The 17,573-nt window shown below is 40.3% G+C and overlaps 1 protein-coding gene across 50 annotated transcripts in view; it reads left to right on the top strand.

Annotated features, from left to right (window-relative positions):
• Positions 1-17,573, top strand: part of LOC147120302 (titin-like) — a 359,546-nt gene that overhangs the window by 289,643 nt on the left and 52,330 nt on the right. For all 50 annotated transcript variants that reach the window (XM_085986008.1, XM_085986052.1, XM_085986054.1 and 47 more), the window contains 21 exons: positions 68-388; positions 503-787; positions 5,113-5,412; positions 5,562-5,864; positions 7,204-7,479; positions 7,615-7,914; positions 8,011-8,313; positions 8,446-8,745; positions 8,889-9,176; positions 9,680-9,976; positions 10,070-10,372; positions 10,466-10,771; positions 11,843-12,130; positions 12,253-12,543; positions 12,667-12,954; positions 14,963-15,550; positions 15,643-15,747; positions 15,839-16,036; positions 16,133-16,429; positions 16,524-17,111; positions 17,208-17,510. In XM_085986008.1, the coding sequence (XP_085842134.1) occupies positions 68-388; positions 503-787; positions 5,113-5,412; positions 5,562-5,864; positions 7,204-7,479; positions 7,615-7,914; positions 8,011-8,313; positions 8,446-8,745; positions 8,889-9,176; positions 9,680-9,976; positions 10,070-10,372; positions 10,466-10,771; positions 11,843-12,130; positions 12,253-12,543; positions 12,667-12,954; positions 14,963-15,550; positions 15,643-15,747; positions 15,839-16,036; positions 16,133-16,429; positions 16,524-17,111; positions 17,208-17,510 (6,528 nt within the window). The remainder of the gene's footprint in view (positions 1-67; positions 389-502; positions 788-5,112; positions 5,413-5,561; positions 5,865-7,203; positions 7,480-7,614; positions 7,915-8,010; positions 8,314-8,445; positions 8,746-8,888; positions 9,177-9,679; positions 9,977-10,069; positions 10,373-10,465; positions 10,772-11,842; positions 12,131-12,252; positions 12,544-12,666; positions 12,955-14,962; positions 15,551-15,642; positions 15,748-15,838; positions 16,037-16,132; positions 16,430-16,523; positions 17,112-17,207; positions 17,511-17,573) is intronic.

Raw genomic sequence — 17,573 nt, forward strand, 5'->3', positions numbered from 1 at the left:
ACTCTTTAAATTTGCTGTCACTCACACCACATTCTCCTAATTCATTTCCTATTTTTTCTGTGCGCAGAACCTCCTGGTCCTCCAAGTGGTCTAAAGGTGATTGATAGTACAAAGACCTCCATTTCGCTTGGCTGGACAAAGCCAGTGTATGACGGTGGTTCTCCCATCACTGGTTATGTTGTTGAAATGAGATCAAAAGGTGTCAGCGAATCTCCTGAAGAAGGATGGAAGAAATGTAGTGTTGCAGCTCAGCTTGTTCATACTCAATGTACTATGACCAGCCTCAATGAGAAAGAAGAATATGAATTTAGGGTTTCTGCACAGAACCAGGTTGGAATTGGTTACCCTGCTGAACTAAAAGAAGCAGTATCTCCAAAGGAGGTGTTAGGTATGTACTGCATTTTGCCTTTTTTCCCTTTGTGATGTAAGTACAAAATTTTGTTTATGTGATAATATTTCTTTACAGCAAAATAATTTCACACACAAAATGGATCTTTTTCAGAACAACCAGAGATTGACTTAGATGCAAGCCTGAGAAAGCTTGTAACCGTCAGAGCCGGATGTCCTATCAGGTTATTTGCCACTATCAGAGGCCGACCCGCACCTAAAGTTACCTGGAGGAGAATGGGAATAGACAACGTTGTCAGAAGGGGTCAAGTAGACTTAATTGACACAATGGCTTTCCTCGTCATTCCTGATAGTACTCGTGATGATTCTGGCAAATATTCACTGACACTTGTAAACGCAGCAGGCGAAAAGGCAGTGTTTGTGAATGTTAAAGTTCTGGGTGAGTAGTATTCATTTTTTTTTGTTCTAGATGTTTCCTGATCTGAATTGATCATGGGGGAGGAATTTCTGAAGTGTGTTCAGGAGAACTTTCTTGATCAGTATGTTTCCTGCCCAACGAGGAAAGAGGCAGTGCTGGATCTAGTCCTGGGGAATGCAGTGGGTCAAGTGGAGAATGTCACAGTGGGGGAGCATCTCAGGAATAGTGATCATAGTATCATAAGGTTTAGATTATGGAGAAGGATAAGAAGCAATCTAGAATAAAAATACTTAACTGGAGGAGGTCTAATTTTAGCGAATTGAGGAAAGATCTGGCTCGGGTAAATTGGAGTCAAAGACTGGCAGGCAGAAATGTAATGGAGAAATGGGCGGCCTTTAAAGAGGACATAATTTGGGTACAGGTCAAGGGGGAAATGGAGGGCAACCAAAGACAGGGCTCCCTGGATGATGAAGGAGTTAGAGAGTAGGATGAAGCAGAAAAAGGGGGCGTATGACAGATGTCAGCTTGATAATAAAAGGGAGAATCAGGCTGAATATAAAAAGTACAGAGGAGAAGTGAAAAAAGGATATAAGAGGGGCAAAGAGACAATATGAGAATAGAACAGCTAACATAAAAGGGAATCTAAAGGTCTTCTATGGGATAGTAAAAGGGTTGTCAGAGGAGCGGTGGGGCCGATCAGGGACCAAATGGAGATCTATTGGTAGAGGCAGAAGGCATGGTTGAGGTACTGAGTACTTTGCATCGGTCTTTACCAAGGAAGAGGACTTTGCCAAAGCTATGGTAAATGAGGAGGTTGATGGGATACTGGATGAGATAAAAATAGATAAAGAGGAGATAATAGAAAGGCTGGCAGTACTTAAAGTGGATAAGTCACCCGATCTGGATGGGATGCATCTTAGGTTGCTGAGGGAAATAGGGGTAGAAATTGCAGAGGTGCTGGCCACAATCTTCCAATTCACCTTAGATACAGGGGTGGTGCCAAAGGACTGGAGGATTGCAAATGTTACACCCTTGTTCAGAAAAGGAGAGAAGGATAAACCTGGCAATTACAGGCCCGTCAGTTTAATGTCGGTGGTGGGGAAGCGTTTAAAAACAATAATCCGGGAGAAAATTAACAGCCACTTGGACAAGCATGGACTAATAAAGCAGAGCCAGCACGGATTTGTTATGGGCAAATTGTGTTTGACTAACTTGATTGAGTTTTTTCATGAGGTAATAGAAAGGGTGGATGAGGGCATTGCAGTTGATGTTGTGTATATAGACCTTAAAAAGGCATTTGATAAAGGACTACATAATAGGCTTGTTAGCAAAATTGATGTTCAAGGGATAAAGGGGGCAGTAACAACATGGATACAAAATTGGCCAAGGGATAGAAAATAGAGATTTATGGTGAATGGCAGTCTTTCGGACTGGAGGGAGGTATAGAGTGGAGTTCCCCAGAGTTCAGTTCTAGGACCACTGCTGTTTTTGATATGCATTAATTACTTTGACTTGTACAGGGCACAATTTTGAAATTTGCAGATGACACAAAACTTGGAAGTGTAGTAAACAGTGAGGAAGGTAGTAATAGACTTCAAGAGGGTGTGGAATGGGTGGACACATGGCAGATGAAATTCAACACAGAAAAGTGTGAGGTGATGCATTTTGGTAGGAAGAATGAGAGACAATACAAGCGAAATAGTACAATTTTAAAGGGGATACAAGAACAGAGAGACCTGGGGTGTTTGTGCACAAATCTTTGAAGGTGGCAAGACAGGTTAACAAAGCAATTAATAAAGCGTATGGGATCCTGGGCTTTATAAATAGAGGTGCATAGAGTATAAAAGCCAGGGAGTTATGCTAAACCTATATAAAACACTAGTTTGGCCCTAGCTGGAGTATTGTGTCCAATTCAACTTTAGGGAGGATGTAAAGGCTTTGGAGTGGTACAGAGAAATTTACTAAAATGGTTCCATGGATGAGGGATTACAGTTACGTAGATAGACTGGAGAAGCTGGGGTTGTTCTCCTTAGAGCAGAGAAAGCTGAGAGGAGATTTGATAGAGGTGTTTAAAATCATGAAGGATTTAGATTTGTAGAGATTAACTTATCTCTAGTCTTTCAAATAATCAGGATCGAGTGCAAACCAATATGGTGGGTATATTGGCCTAGAAATTCAGTGCCCTTAGCACCGATTTTGCAGCGCTAGAGGGCCTAGCGCTGCAATTGGCGCCGGTTCCTAAATTGCCTGGGGCCCTTCCGCGGCGGTAGACCGGTAGCGCTGCGCCGGCACCGATGACGTCATCGGTGTGCGCAGCGTCCCGGTTGCCGTGGTAACCCGGCCCCAAGCCGAAATTCAGTTGCGGCCGCCTCGCCAGTGGCAGCCGCAACTAAGACTCCGGCAAACGAGTGCTGCCGGAGTCTGCGCCGGCGCTTTAAGGAGGCGCGGCGGCCGGCCGCTTTCCCGCCGGCCGCCTGCCCGCAGCTCCCTCCCCGGACTTCTCCCCCCCCCCCCCCCCCCCGGAACAGATGCAAGCCCGGCACTTGTCCGAGGTGCCGGGCTCATTTTTGAGGAGATTTGCGCGGGCCGCGGCCGGGTGCAGGCAGCTCCTCCTTAACGGAAGGAGGAGGCCTGCACTTCCCCAGCCTGCCGCACCGCATCGGGTGCCGCAGCGCCGGAATTGCGGCGCGAAACGGCAGTTAGCGCCCTTTTCCAGGCGCTAAGACCCTTCAGTAGCGCCGGCAGCCGTTTGGGCGCGGCGCCACTGAATTTTTGGCGCGCGCAGGGGACTTAGCGCCGGCACTAATTTCCGGCGCTAAAGCCCTGGCTAAGCCAAAACCCAATTTCTAGGCCATTGTGTTTAATCGGAGTTTAGGACGGAATATAACACACTAGTTACACAGCAAAAACATATAACCGTGACAAGCAGCTGGTACCGGACCCGATCGGACAGATGGCTGGCGTGCATGAACAACTCTTATTCATTCTCCTTCTTGTCTCATGTGTGTCTCTCTCACTTTCTGAACTACCCAAGAGTGTTAGACTAGGGTCAGCATGGGTCCACCCTCTGAAGAGCGTTAGACCACCGATTCCACTCTTGGGAGCCCCTCGCTCCACGGTCTCTTTTTAGTGGAGGGCCTGAAGTAGAATATGGACAGGACCATTTAACCTATAGAGGTTCCCCTTAAAACAAGGTGCCCAATGACATGTCGAGTTCTTTGCCTAAACGTACAGATGAAGACCCTCTCTCAAGGAGGGTGGGGTCTTCACAACCATTACACATGCTTTCTTGTTTATACGGTTTTGAAGGCCAATCCATCTGGATCCCTCTTATCTCATCCAGCCCTGTCCTCCCTGGTGCAGCCAGTGCATGTGCCAGGCACAACCTTGTGCCATTAAATCAGAGGCCCCAACTAGAGCTGTCTGCTCAACCAGCCACTATCCGAACTATCTCCTCTTAATTAATCTAACAGACTATTCCATCCTGAGATAATACCTTAACTCCCATAAATTCCTTCTATTCTATGTCCTTTATACTAATTAACTTTTAATTATCTTTGCCAGCAGTTCTGTTAAACAAACTCCAATTTCTACCTTAGCATTATAATATGGTTATTAGTAATAATGGAAGAAACATAGGTTGGGTCTTCATTGGCCAAATTAAAGACACATTAAACAAAGTCAAAATCCTAACTTACAAACAACTGACAGCTGGCCTGGCAGGCAAGGTCATGCTGTGGGCCCCTATGTGGAATGTTATGTATCATCTAATCTAACTAACTAAAACACTTTGTCTCAACTCTAATACAAGTTTTCCAGGAAATTGAAACCTATGCAGTTCCAGTAAGACACAACTTATACATTAACCCCTTACTAGTCTCGAGCAGAAACATACAATCATTTAAACACAGTATTATTCGTGTTACAGTTTCATTCACATAACCATATACGTTTTTAGGCACCCCTAATTTCTAACAGATTGAGTATATAAAGAGAAACTTTCCAATGGTTGAAGGTTCGATAACCAGAGGGTACAGATTTAAGGTGATTGGCAAAAGAAACAGAGGCGAATTGAGGAAAACATTTTTATGCAGTGAGTGGTTAGGATTTGGAATGAGCTGCCTGTTGGGGTGGTGGAAACAGATTCAGTAGTAGCTTTCAAAAGGGAATTGGATAAATACTTGAACGAGAAAAAATTGCAGGTATATGGGGAAAGAGCGGGGAGTGGGACTAACTAGAATGGTCTTCGAAAGAGCCGGCACAGACTTGATGGGCCAAATGGCCTCCTTCTGTGCTGTACTATTCTATGATTCTAATTGATTATCAATATGTTTTTTCACTTTCAGACACACCTGGGCCTGTCTCAGACTTTGAAGCTTCAGATGTTACAAAAACATCATGTCATTTGTCTTGGTCACTACCTGAAAATGATGGTGGTAGTCAAGTGACTCACTATATCTTGGAGAAGCGGGAAGCAGACAGAAAGACCTGGGGTAGTGTGATAAAAGATTTAAAGAAAACTAGTTTTACAGTGACCAGCCTAGTGCCTGGAAGTGAATACTACTTCAGAGTAACTGCTGTCAATCAATATGGTCCTGGGGTTCCAAAAGACATTGCCAAACCAATTTTGGCAAGTGATCCAAACAGTGAGTAGTTTAATTTTGTATTTTTCCTGTTAAACTAAGAAAAAAGAGCTGGATTGGCCAAATTGCCTTTTCTCACCACTAGCCTTATATTCTGGATATTATTTGATATCAAATAGTCTCAAAATAACAGTTTGCAATTTGATTTTTAGGTGAACCAGATCCACCCAAGAAATTGGACGTCATTGATATGACAAAGAATAGTGCTTCACTGGCATGGTTACCACCTATTCGGGATGGAGGTGCTAAAATTGATGGTTATATCGTTGAATACCAGCAAGAAGGCCAATCTGAGAAACAGTGGACAGGATACTCTATCATCAAGGACCTGGCCATTCTTGTAACAGGCCTTAAGGAAGGAACTAAATACAAATTCAGAGTTGCAGCTAGAAATGTTGTAGGGGCCAGCTTGCCCAGGGAAACTGAAGGAGTTTTTGAAATTAAAGAACAGCTGAGTAAGTAAACAGTAAATCATTTCTTACAAATAAAGTGCCAACATTGAAACAAACTTTAAAAAAAGCACTGATGGAGACTTTCCAGATTGAGCATGACATCAGCTCATATGGCAGTCGGAAGGCTCGAACCACTTTCAGGTTCATGCCTCATTAACATTATGTCAGCAAGCTGTAGATGCCAAATAGGTGCCATGCTGCAGCTCTCTGGTTTCCTACGACGGAAAATCGTCCGCTGTAGCACACAGTCCCCCGGCAGGTAAAGCCTGTTGAGGGAGGGAGCAGATCTTGGGAGTGTAAGAACGGGCCGTCAGTGGGCCAAAAGAATTTTGTGGGGTCTGGATGAGCACTCCTGCCCTTTCTGGACCCACCTTTTTGGAGGATTGCTGATTCGGCTTCTCAACACCTAGAGAAATAGGACTGGTGGGTGCTGTGCATGCTTCATCCATTTCTCTTTGAAAGTTGTAATTGGGGTACTCCAACAGGCGTAGGTTGCATAACTAAACAGTTTCCTGTCTGTTTTGAGCGGGGTGCTCAGCTTCCATTTAGTCCCGCCTGAAAATTGATTCTGGGGGGCAAATGGACGCATTGAGGTCCACCAGAATTTCAATTGCCGGTCACCCGTTTTTCAGGTGTGAAACGGGTGGCTAGTAGTTGAAATTCAACCCCTATGACTTTTTCCAAGATATTTTCAAATTTTAAGAAGATTTATATTTAAATATTTATCACATTTCTCAGAGACATTTCAAGTGCTTCACATACAATGCATTACTTTGGGGTACAACAACTACAATTTTGTAGGCAAGCATGGTAGCCATTTTACACCCAGCAAAGCACCATAAACAGCAATGACCTGAATAGTACCATCAAATTTTGAATGGATACCTGAATAGGGCCTCAGTTTAACATCTTATAGTAACAAATTGGCACTTCCAACAACGCAGTACTCAATACTGCACTGAAGTGGCAGCCTAAATTATCTGTTCAAGTCCTGGACTGGAGCTTGAATCCACAACCTTCTGACATGGAGGCAAAAGTTTACCAACAGAACTGAGCTGACATTTGATAATTGTAGAAACATTGTGTAATAGTGGAAAGTATTAATAATTTGTTAATAATTGTTAAGTAATTTAAGATGCTGACATAATAGGACTAAGTTCCTGAGTACATACTGCTGGCGGGGAAACTTGCCAGCTGGCTGTAATTATTGGGAGATTGGGAAGCTCCCTGCCAGCAGCACATACTTGAAAAGTTGGCACTGATACGTTTTAAGGAAGCATACAAATTTTAACAAAGGTTCACTCTGCATTAAGATTGAATTAACGCCGTGTTTTTCTTATAGTGGCACCAAAGATTATCATGCCTGAATTCATAACGATCAAAGCTGGGCAGAAGCTTCGAATCGAAGCTCATATAGCTGGCAAGCCCGCACCAATTTGCAAGTGGATGAAAAGTGATGTAGATATAATTCTATCTAGCCGCCTAGTTGTGCATAAGACAAAGAACTCTTCTGTACTCATCATCAAAGATGTTACCAGGAAAGATAGTGGCTATTACACTCTTTCTGCCGAAAATAGCTCTGGCATCACCTCCCAGAAAATCCGTGTGGTGATAATGGGTTTGTATATTTGTTACTTTGTGTCATGCTATGAATTTGCATGAACTGGAGCTGAGTAAATTGTTTTATATTAATCGTATTTGACAAAAACAGTATTATTTAATCATTTCCTTATTGATGGTTAATGTCTTTCAGATATTCCTGGACCACCACAGCCACCATTTGACATTTCAGAAATTGATGCTGATGCATGCAGCCTTAATTGGCATATTCCATTTGAAGATGGTGGCAGCAACATAACAAACTATGTAGTAGAGAAGTGTGATTTAAGCCGTGGTGACTGGGTTACTATTGTGGCATCTGTAACAAAAACAAACTGTAGAATTGGAAAACTTATCCCTGGACAAGAGTACATATTCCGTGCTCGTGCAGAAAATAGATTTGGCATTTCAGAACCTCTCACCTCTGATAAAATGATTGCAAAATATCAATTTGGTAAGCTATGACAAAGTATTTGGGCTACACATTTTTTTTAATACACAAAATCTTGCTTGAGAGCTGACTATAGTTAATTTTTATTTTTGTCCACAGATGTTCCGAGTGAACCAAGGAATGCACATATCACAAAGGCGAACAAAGACTGCATGTTTATAGCATGGGATAGACCAGAAAGTGATGGCGGCAGTCCCATCAGTGGATATGTTATTGAACGTAAAGAGAGAAACAGTCTTCTTTGGGTAAAGGCAAATGACACTTCTGTCCGTACCACTGAGTACCCGTGTTCCGGTCTGATTGAAGGGCTAGAATATACTTTCAGAGTCAGTGCACTGAACAGAGCGGGATCCAGCAAGCCTAGCAAACCAACTGAGTTTGCAACAGCTAGGACACCTGTTGGTAAGTATTCTTTAAAAAAAAAATGAAAATAATTATAAAATTAACTTTATAAGGTATCTTAAATTCTTTGGATTTTGTATCTTAAAATTTTTGTATGTAAACTTAGAAACATATACCCTTATTTTACAACAGATCTACCAGGCAAACCTGAAGCCATTGATGTCACGAATAGTACTGTTTCTCTTGTCTGGGCAAGACCCAAACATGATGGTGGGAGCAAACTAATTGGCTATTACGTTGAAGCATGTAAATTACCTGGTGATAAGTGGATACGGTGCAACACCAACTGCCAAAATGTACCTCATGAAGAATTCACTGTTACCAATCTTGAAGAAGGAGCCCAGTATCAATTCAGGATCATTGCAAAGACTGCAATTAATATAAGCAAGCCATCTGAACCTTCAGACCCAGTGACCATCCTGGCAGAACATGGTACAAATTAATGTTACTTTATTGTATTATTTCCTACCTGATTCTCATTTTTTCTGACATTGCAATTTTATAAGGCATGATAAATTTAGTGTCTTAACTTATAGAATAAAAAATATTCATATAATGCTTTGTTCAATTTACAGTTGCACCAAAAATTGATTTGGGTGTGTCCATGAAGTCTCTGATCACAGTAAAGGCTGGATCTAATGTGTGTCTAGACGCTAATGTCTTTGGAAAACCCATTCCAAAGATCACATGGAAGAAAGATGGCACGATAGTAATGCCTGCCGAAGGCATTAAGATAGCCAGAACAAGAAATCTGTGCACACTCGAATTATATAGTGTACAAAGGCAAGAAACTGGAGAGTACACTATTGTTGCAGAGAACCCAAGCGGATCCAAATCAGCTAATGTAAAACTTAAAGTACTAGGTAAAAAGATTTTAAAATACTTCATAAAATATATGTGTGAATCTACTGTTAATTGTACAATAGCTTCATAAAATGTGTATGTGAATGTGCATCTATATATTTAATAGCTTCATAAAACATATGTACTTTCTTGAGAAACTAATGAAAAAGGGAAAACAAGATTTTTCATTTTTAAATTAATATTTAATTTTAAAAGATAATGGCCTAGAAGGCGCCGGAATTACCGCTGCGATTGGAGCCGTTGCGCCCACCGGAAATTCAGTTTGAGCGCCCCAATATCGCGATCGGGGCGCTGCGCACACCGATGACGTCATCGGTGGCGGCACAGCGCTACAGGCTAACGCCGCCATTAGCGCCCCGCTAAATATCGCGGGAGGCGTGGCCAGTGGCACTAAAGCCACTGAGTGCCCTCTTTAGGCGCTAACTGGTGGCGCAGCCCACCGAATTTCTAGGCCAATGTTTCTAAAATATTAATGCAGCCTTATTTTCTATTTTTTTTCCAGATAAACCTGGTCCACCAGCCTCTATCAAAATTAACAATATTTATTCAGATCGTGTTACTGTGAATTGGGAACCTCCTCTTGAGGATGGAGGCGCTGAGATTACTAACTACATTGTTGATAAGCGTGAGACAAGCCGTCCTAATTGGGCTCTAGTTACTGCCAATTTACAACTTACAAAGTGTGGTATAGAAAAGTTGATAGAAGGACATGAATACCAGTTCCGTGTCAGTGCTGAAAACAAATATGGTGTCGGTGACCCAATCATGGCCAATCCAGTTGTTGCTAAGAATCCTTATAGTAAGTAAAACACTTTTTTAGTTCTGTAGCTATTTTTGATTTTAATTGGTAAACAGACAAAAGATATTTAACATTTACTTGTATTCTTTACAGATGTACCTGGGCCATGTGATCCTCCAATAATTAGCAACATCACAAAAGATCATATGACTGTTAGCTGGAAAGTGCCATCAGATGATGGTGGCTCTCCGGTGACTGGATACTTACTGGAGAAACGTGAGGCAAAGTCTGTTAGTTGGTCAAAAGTCAACAGGAAACCAGTATTGGAAAGAACAGTTAAAGCTACAGGACTTCTGGAAGGCACTGAGTATGAGTACCGAGTTATTGCTTTGAATAAAGCTGGACCAGGCAAACCTAGTGAATCTTCAAAAGCAGCAATTGCCCGTGATCCTCAATGTAAGCAGATATGTGATAATAAATATATGTACAATATTTCAGTCTCTTATTTTTTAAACTTTTTTTCACACAAATTATTTTATTTTCATTCAGATCCTCCAGGACCTCCTGCCTTCCCAAAAGTAGTTGATACAACTAGGAGTACTATCAGCTTGTCCTGGAGTAAGCCAGCATATGATGGTGGCAGTCCAATCTTGGGATATCTAGTTGAAATTAAGCGTGCAGATGGTGAAAACTGGATAAAAAGCAATATACCAAAAAGTCTTCGTGATACACACTATACTGTTACAGGACTATCTGATGGCACTGAATATCAGTTCCGCGTAAGCGCAGTGAACAAAATAGGCTACAGTGATCCAAGTGAAGTGCCTGAAAAACATACTGCCAAGGATATTTTAAGTAGGTTTTCACTACTCGTGTGAAGCAAATTAAATATTGTCACTAAACATTATAATAATACTCAGCAGGGCAGGCAGCATCTGTGGCAAGATAAACAGTATTTTTTTGAAGTTGCCATCTCCATTATTTAAATGGAATCACTATTCCATTTTAAGTAAATGGGTTAATGCCTTTGCTAAAAAGGTAGAGGGGGAATTTCAGATAAAAATTTTAAATGTTCCTAGTCCAGTATCCGACAGCATAATTTCAGAGTCTGTGTTTTCTCTCTTTTAATCTGTCCCTGGGTTTCTGTTACTATCCCCTTTTATTGTGTGTTTCTTTGTTAATATCCATCTCTCTCCCTCTCTCTTTCACTTTCTCTCTTTCTCGCTCTGTTCCTGGGACCAAAGCTGCTGCACTATGGAGAGCCATGAGAAGGGGAGCGTGGGAAACTGACAGAACCATTCCTGAGCAGAGAGCATGGGGAGGGAATGGGAGCGTGTAGATCAGCTGGAACTAGCACCAGACATGCATGCCCTTGGTGTGCTGTAAATGTGCATACGTTCTTCAAACTGGCCCTTAGGAAAGTGGCCTAGGTTGGTCACTGCCATGGTGCATAGTAGTGCCATCTTTCTAATGGGGAAGGTGTATACAGACTCAGATTGTGCTTTTTAATGGGAATGGTTAGATGTTGAAGTGATTGTAATGTGAGATGGGAATTTTATGGATAAGTTTACGACTATTTTTGTACAATATTGATTTTTTTTTGTTTTAGTTATGTAATAAAGATACTTTGAGGTATACAGTCGAGTGGATGAAGCAATTTTTGTATGGAATGTGATTGGCATTTTTGTGACTGAACCAAATGACATCATAGTGGTGGTCCTGTGACATTGTTCTGGGATCTGATTGAACAGACAGGTTGAAGTGACAATGTTCTCTGGGATGTAACTGGTTGAAGAGATAGTGGCCTCTGGTTCTGTGATCTGTTTGGGAAAAGCGACTGTATGACACTGTGACACGCAAACACATCTTGACACGTACTGAAGATTTTTAATAATAAAGATTTAATTATATATTTTTTCTGAACAGTTGCTCCTGAAGCAGATCTTGATGCTGAGTTAAGGAAGGTACTTGTTCTGCGTGCTGGTGTCACAATGAGAATCTATGTGCCAGTGAGAGGTCGGCCTCCACCGAAGATTAGCTGGGCTAAAAAGGATGCGAACATCAAGGATAGACAAGGACTTGAAATCAGAACTTCAGAATATGACACAATGTTATACTGTGAAAATGTGAATCGATACGATGCTGGAAAGTACATTTTAACTTTAGAAAATAGCAGTGGAATAAAGGCATACACACTTATTGTAAAAGTTCTTGGTAAGTTGTTACTAATTATTTCCTTGTCATAAAAAGTAAAATGTTATTCATGTAAAGCTAGTTGATTGTAATTGTTTTATTCAGTGAGACAACTATTTACTTTTTTTAAACTTTTTAATTAGATACTCCTGGTCCTCCAGTTAACCTTATAGTTAAAGAAACATCAAAGGATTTTGCTGTTATATCATGGGATCCTCCTCTTGTGGATGGTGGCAGTCCAGTTAAAAATTACATTGTAGAGAAACGAGATGCTGAAAGAAAGGCATGGTCAACTGTAGCAACTGAATGTGCCAAGACAAGCTTCAGAATTATCAACTTGGAAGAAAGTAAATATTACTACTTCAGAGTTCTGGCTGAAAATGAGTATGGCATTGGTGAACCTTGTGAGACAAAAGATGCTGTGAGAGCTTCAGGTAAAGAATAAAATAATACCTGTTAGAGTGTAGCATAATTATTTTTCATAATGTAATACAGAGCAAAAAACTATGTATATTGTAATTATTTGCCACTAAAAATAATGCATTTTATTAATATAGAAGAACCTGGGCCTGTGATAGACTTGAAGTCTGCAGCTGTGTCCAAGAAATCTTGCACTTTGACATGGAAAAAACCAATCAGTGATGGTGGAACCCGAATTATTGCTTATGTTGTTGAAATGATGCTTGAAGGGGACAGGTTGCACGAGTTGATGAGGTCCAAGAATATGACATTTATAACAAATGAACTGGAAGAAGGAAAAGAATACACTTTCAGAGTAAGAGCACAGAATGATGCTGGATACAGTGTACCACGTGAAATTACAGTTCTAGCAAAGGATCAAATTGGTGAGTAATTTTTCACATTACTATAGTAACAAGCTCCTATTGACGTCTACAGTTTGTCTTGCAATAAATACAAATTTGATTACAAGTGTGAATCGTTGAAAGTAGAATAAATGATATTTGGTAATGGTAGCTAACCAAACTAGACCTAGATAGAAAAATGACACTGTACCTTGTCCTCCGAATGTTCTAAAGTGCTTCATAGCTAATAAATTACTTTTAAAGTGTAGTCACTGCTGTTATGTAGACAAATATGGCAGCCACTGGAAATAAGGCGAATAACCAGTACACTTTTTTGTTGAGGAAGGAATGTTGTCCAGGATTTCAGAAAAATTCTCTATTCTTCTTCAAATTGTGCTCCTGAACCACCAAAGCAGATTGATGGAGCCTCAATTTAACATCTCAGTATTTCCTCAATACTACATTCAGTTGTCAGCCTAGATTACATGCTGAAGCCCAAATGGAGCTTCAGCCTACAAAGTTCTGACTGCGAGATGGGTGTGCGAAATGAGGCACACTAACACCTAATCCTATAACAACTACAACCTTTAAAATGCCACTTAAACCTGTAACAATCCTGTAAAGCCTATACGTGTAACAATTTAATCTGGAAGTAGGTGAGCTTTAAAAAAAAATTGGTAATCTGCTTGGCAATTAACAGGTTTAAACTAAAACCACAACAATCAGATAGGATGTTTTGAATTTAAAAGGGAACCTCACCACCAGTAAACTAAACTATTAGGTCATGTCTGACTAATCTAGTTGAATTCTTTGAGGAGGTCACTAACAAGGTGGACAGAGGAGTGTCTATGAATGTTATCTATATGGATTTCCAGAAGGCATTTGATAAGGTTCCGCACAAGAGATTATTAGCAAAATGAGAGCTAAGAAAGACAAATCGTAATATTTTCTTAATGGCGAGAGACTAGGAACTGTAGAGGAGCAAAGGGATTTGGGTGTCCAGGTACACAAATCACTAAAAGCTAGTGCACAGGTACAAAAAGTAATCAAAAAGGCTAATGGAATGTTGGCGTTTGTGTCAAGAGGGTTGGAATACAAAGGGGAGGAAGGTATGCTTCAGTTGTACAGAGCCTTGGTCAAACCATCAGGAGTATTGCATTCAGTTCTGGGCACCAAACCTCAGGAAGGATATATTGGCCTTGGAGTGGGTATAGCACAGATTTACCAGAATTATATTGGGGCTTAGTGGGTTATATTATGTGGACAGATTTCATAAACTTGGGATGCATTTTCTTGAGTTTAAAAAGTTATGGGGTGATCGAATTGAGGTGTTTAAATTGATAAATGGATTAAATAAAGTAGATACAGAGAAGCTATTTTCTCTGGTGGAGGAATCCAGAACATGGGGATACAATCTTAAAATTAGGACTAGGTCATTCCTGAGTGAAATCAGGAAGCACTTTTTCACACAAAGGGTAGTGGAAATATGTCATTCTTTCCCTCAAAAGGCTGTGGATGCTGGGACAATTGAAATTTTCAAAACTGACATCAACATATTTTTATTAGGTTAAGGGTATCAAGGGATATGGATTGAAGGCAGGTAAATGGAGTTGAGTTACAGATCGGCCAAGATCTAATTGAATGGCGTAACAACATCGAGAGGCTGAATGGCCCACTCCTGTTCCTATTATTATAGGATAGACATAGTATTTCCACCTTTTATTTATAAGGTTCCAAGTCTTAATAAATTACATTTTTCTTACATTATTAAGGTTGGCACAAGCTAAATGCACAATGTGAACAGTAGTTCTAATAGTTACATCAGTTGGTCAGTGACCGTTATAATAATCTCATTGAAATTGTTTAGCCTATGTCACCTATGGTAAATTATTTTAAGTCAATCCTCAAGCTACACAGTATACCTTCTTAGGGTTTTACCTATAATAAAACATTGCAAGTTATTATTAAAACATAAGATCGGTTTCAAAATATAATTATCAAAATTGAAATTTGAACTTATTAAATTAAATCACTCTCTTTTTCTTAATAGTACCACCAAATATTGATTTAAGAGACATCCCTGACCTAACATACATTGCCAAGGAGGGAAGTAGTATCCGTATAAAGATTCCAATCAGTGGCAAACCTGCACCAAATGTAACATGGAAGAAAGGTGAAGACCAGCTACAGGAAAGTGGAAGAGTATATGTGGAATCCACAGCAATTAATACAACACTCGCAGTGCGAGATTGTCAAAAGAATGATGCTGGAAAATACACAATCAACTTGAAGAATGCTGCTGGCATGAAAGAAGCTGCAATATTCATGAAAGTAGTTGGAAAGCCTGGAATACCAACTGCACCTTTACGTTTTGATGAAGTAACAGCAGATGCAATGACTTTAATCTGGGCTCCCCCTAAGGATGATGGTGGTGCAGAAATTACTAATTATATTTTAGAAAAGCGAGATAACATCACCAATAAATGGGTGACATGCGCCTCTGCTGTACAAAAAACAACATTCAGAATTACAAGGCTTCAAGAAGGAAATGAGTACATGTTTAGAGTCAGTGCTGAGAATAAATATGGAGTGGGTGAAGGCCTGAAATCTGACCCTATCATAGCCAGGCATCCATTTGGTAAGCATCAATGCATTTTGCAACTAAACTTTAATTACAGTGCTACATTCATTTTTAAACTGATTAGTATTTCTCTCTCTCCCTCCCCCAAGCTGTGCCTGATGCTCCTTTACCACCAGAAATAGTTGCAGTCAGACATGACTCTGTCTCCCTTACTTGGACGGATCCAAAGAGGACTGGTGGCTCCCCTATCACAGGTACAAAGTATAAATGTCTCCCTTTTGACCAGCAATTAAACATATATAACTTTGCAACATTTATTTTAAACTATTTATTTTTTTGCACCAGGTTATCATGTTGAGTATAAAGAAAGAAACAGCCTCCTTTGGAAGCGAGCAAACAAGACCGCACTAAGAATGAAGGATTTTAGAGTGCCAGGCTTGACTGAAGGTCTTGAATATGAATTTAGAGTTATAGCAATTAACTTGGCTGGTGAAGGCAAACCTAGTGGACCATCACATCCCGTTACTACACTTGATCCAATTGGTACGTGAAATCCATTGCACAGTTGCTCATTTGTTGTTATTACATATTATAAATGACAAAATCATCATCTGACATATAAAATGTTTTTCTTTTCAGATCCTCCTGGAAAACCTGAAGTCATTAATGTTACCCGGAACTCTGTGACCCTAATGTGGACTGAGCCAAAGTATGATGGTGGTCACAAACTAGTTGGCTACATTGTTGAGAAACGTGACCTGCCTTCAAAGGCCTGGATGAAAGCAAATCATATTAACATTCAAGAGTGTGCTTTTACTGTTAATGATCTTACTGAGGGCTGTAAGTATGAATTCCGTGTAAGAGCAAAGAATGGAGCAGGAGCAATTAGTCCACCATCTGAAACTACAGGAACCATTATCTGCCAGGATGAATATGGTATGTAATTTTCTTTTTTGCCACATGATAAAAAAGATTTAAAAAACACATTTAGTATTACTAATACACTTCTTTATTTCTTTTATACCTACAGTACCACCAACAATTGTAATTGATCCTACTGTTAAAGAAGGGTTAACAGTTAAAGCTGGTGATACTATTATAATTACTGCTACTAGTATTCTTGGCAAACCTCCACCAACATCAGTATGGTCTAAGGGTGGAAAAGACTTCAAGGTCTCTGACATTGTCCAAATTGAAAAAACTCCAACTTCCTCAACACTGTCTGTTAAATACGCTACTAGAAAAGATTCTGGCGAATATACTATCACTGCCAGCAATCCATTTGGCATCAAAGAAGAAAATGTGCGCGTTAAAGTGTTGGATGTTCCAGGTCCTCCAGGACCTATTGAAATAAGCAATGTTTCATCTGAGAAAGTTACACTAAATTGGTTACCTCCAGCTGAAGATGGAGGTTCTCCAGTCAAATCTTACACAATTGAAAAGAGAGAAACCAGTCGTCTTCTCTGGACTTTAGTTGCCGAAAATGTTCCAAGCTGCAGATATGTTGCAAGCAAACTTATACAGGGAAATGAATATATCTTCCGTGTCTTTGCTGTAAATCATTATGGGATTGGTGAGCCAGTACAGGCGGAACCAGTTAAGATGGTGGATAGTTTTGGTAATCACATTTATTTTAAAATATTGAGCATTACATGACTTTTGTATATTTGGCTTGATAGAAACTTAAACTTCATTTGTGATATTCCTCTTTCAGGTCCCCCTGGCCCACCTGCAAAGCCTGAGGTTACTAATGTTACCAAAAATACAGTTACTATTGGCTGGAAGAGGCCAGCTGATGATGGTGGTAGTGAAATCACAGGATACATTGTGGAGCGTAAAGAAAAGAAAGGCCTCAGATGGGTTAGAGCAACAAAGAAACCAATCTCAGATCTACGACATAAAGTAACAGGACTCAATGAAGGAACTGAGTATGAATTCCGTATCAGTGCAGAAAATAAGGCAGGCATTGGAGCACCAAGTGAACCGTCACAACCAGTATTGACAAAAGATGTAGCATGTAAGTATTAAATTTACATCACAGTTTTCTCATCTTTGTTATCGGTAAATTATTCTGTGAAAA

This window comes from Somniosus microcephalus, chromosome 4 (genome assembly GCF_052327205.1).
Source record: "Somniosus microcephalus isolate GS21.2 chromosome 4, FLI_Smic_1.0, whole genome shotgun sequence".
Lineage (NCBI taxonomy): Eukaryota > Metazoa > Chordata > Chondrichthyes > Squaliformes > Somniosidae > Somniosus > Somniosus microcephalus.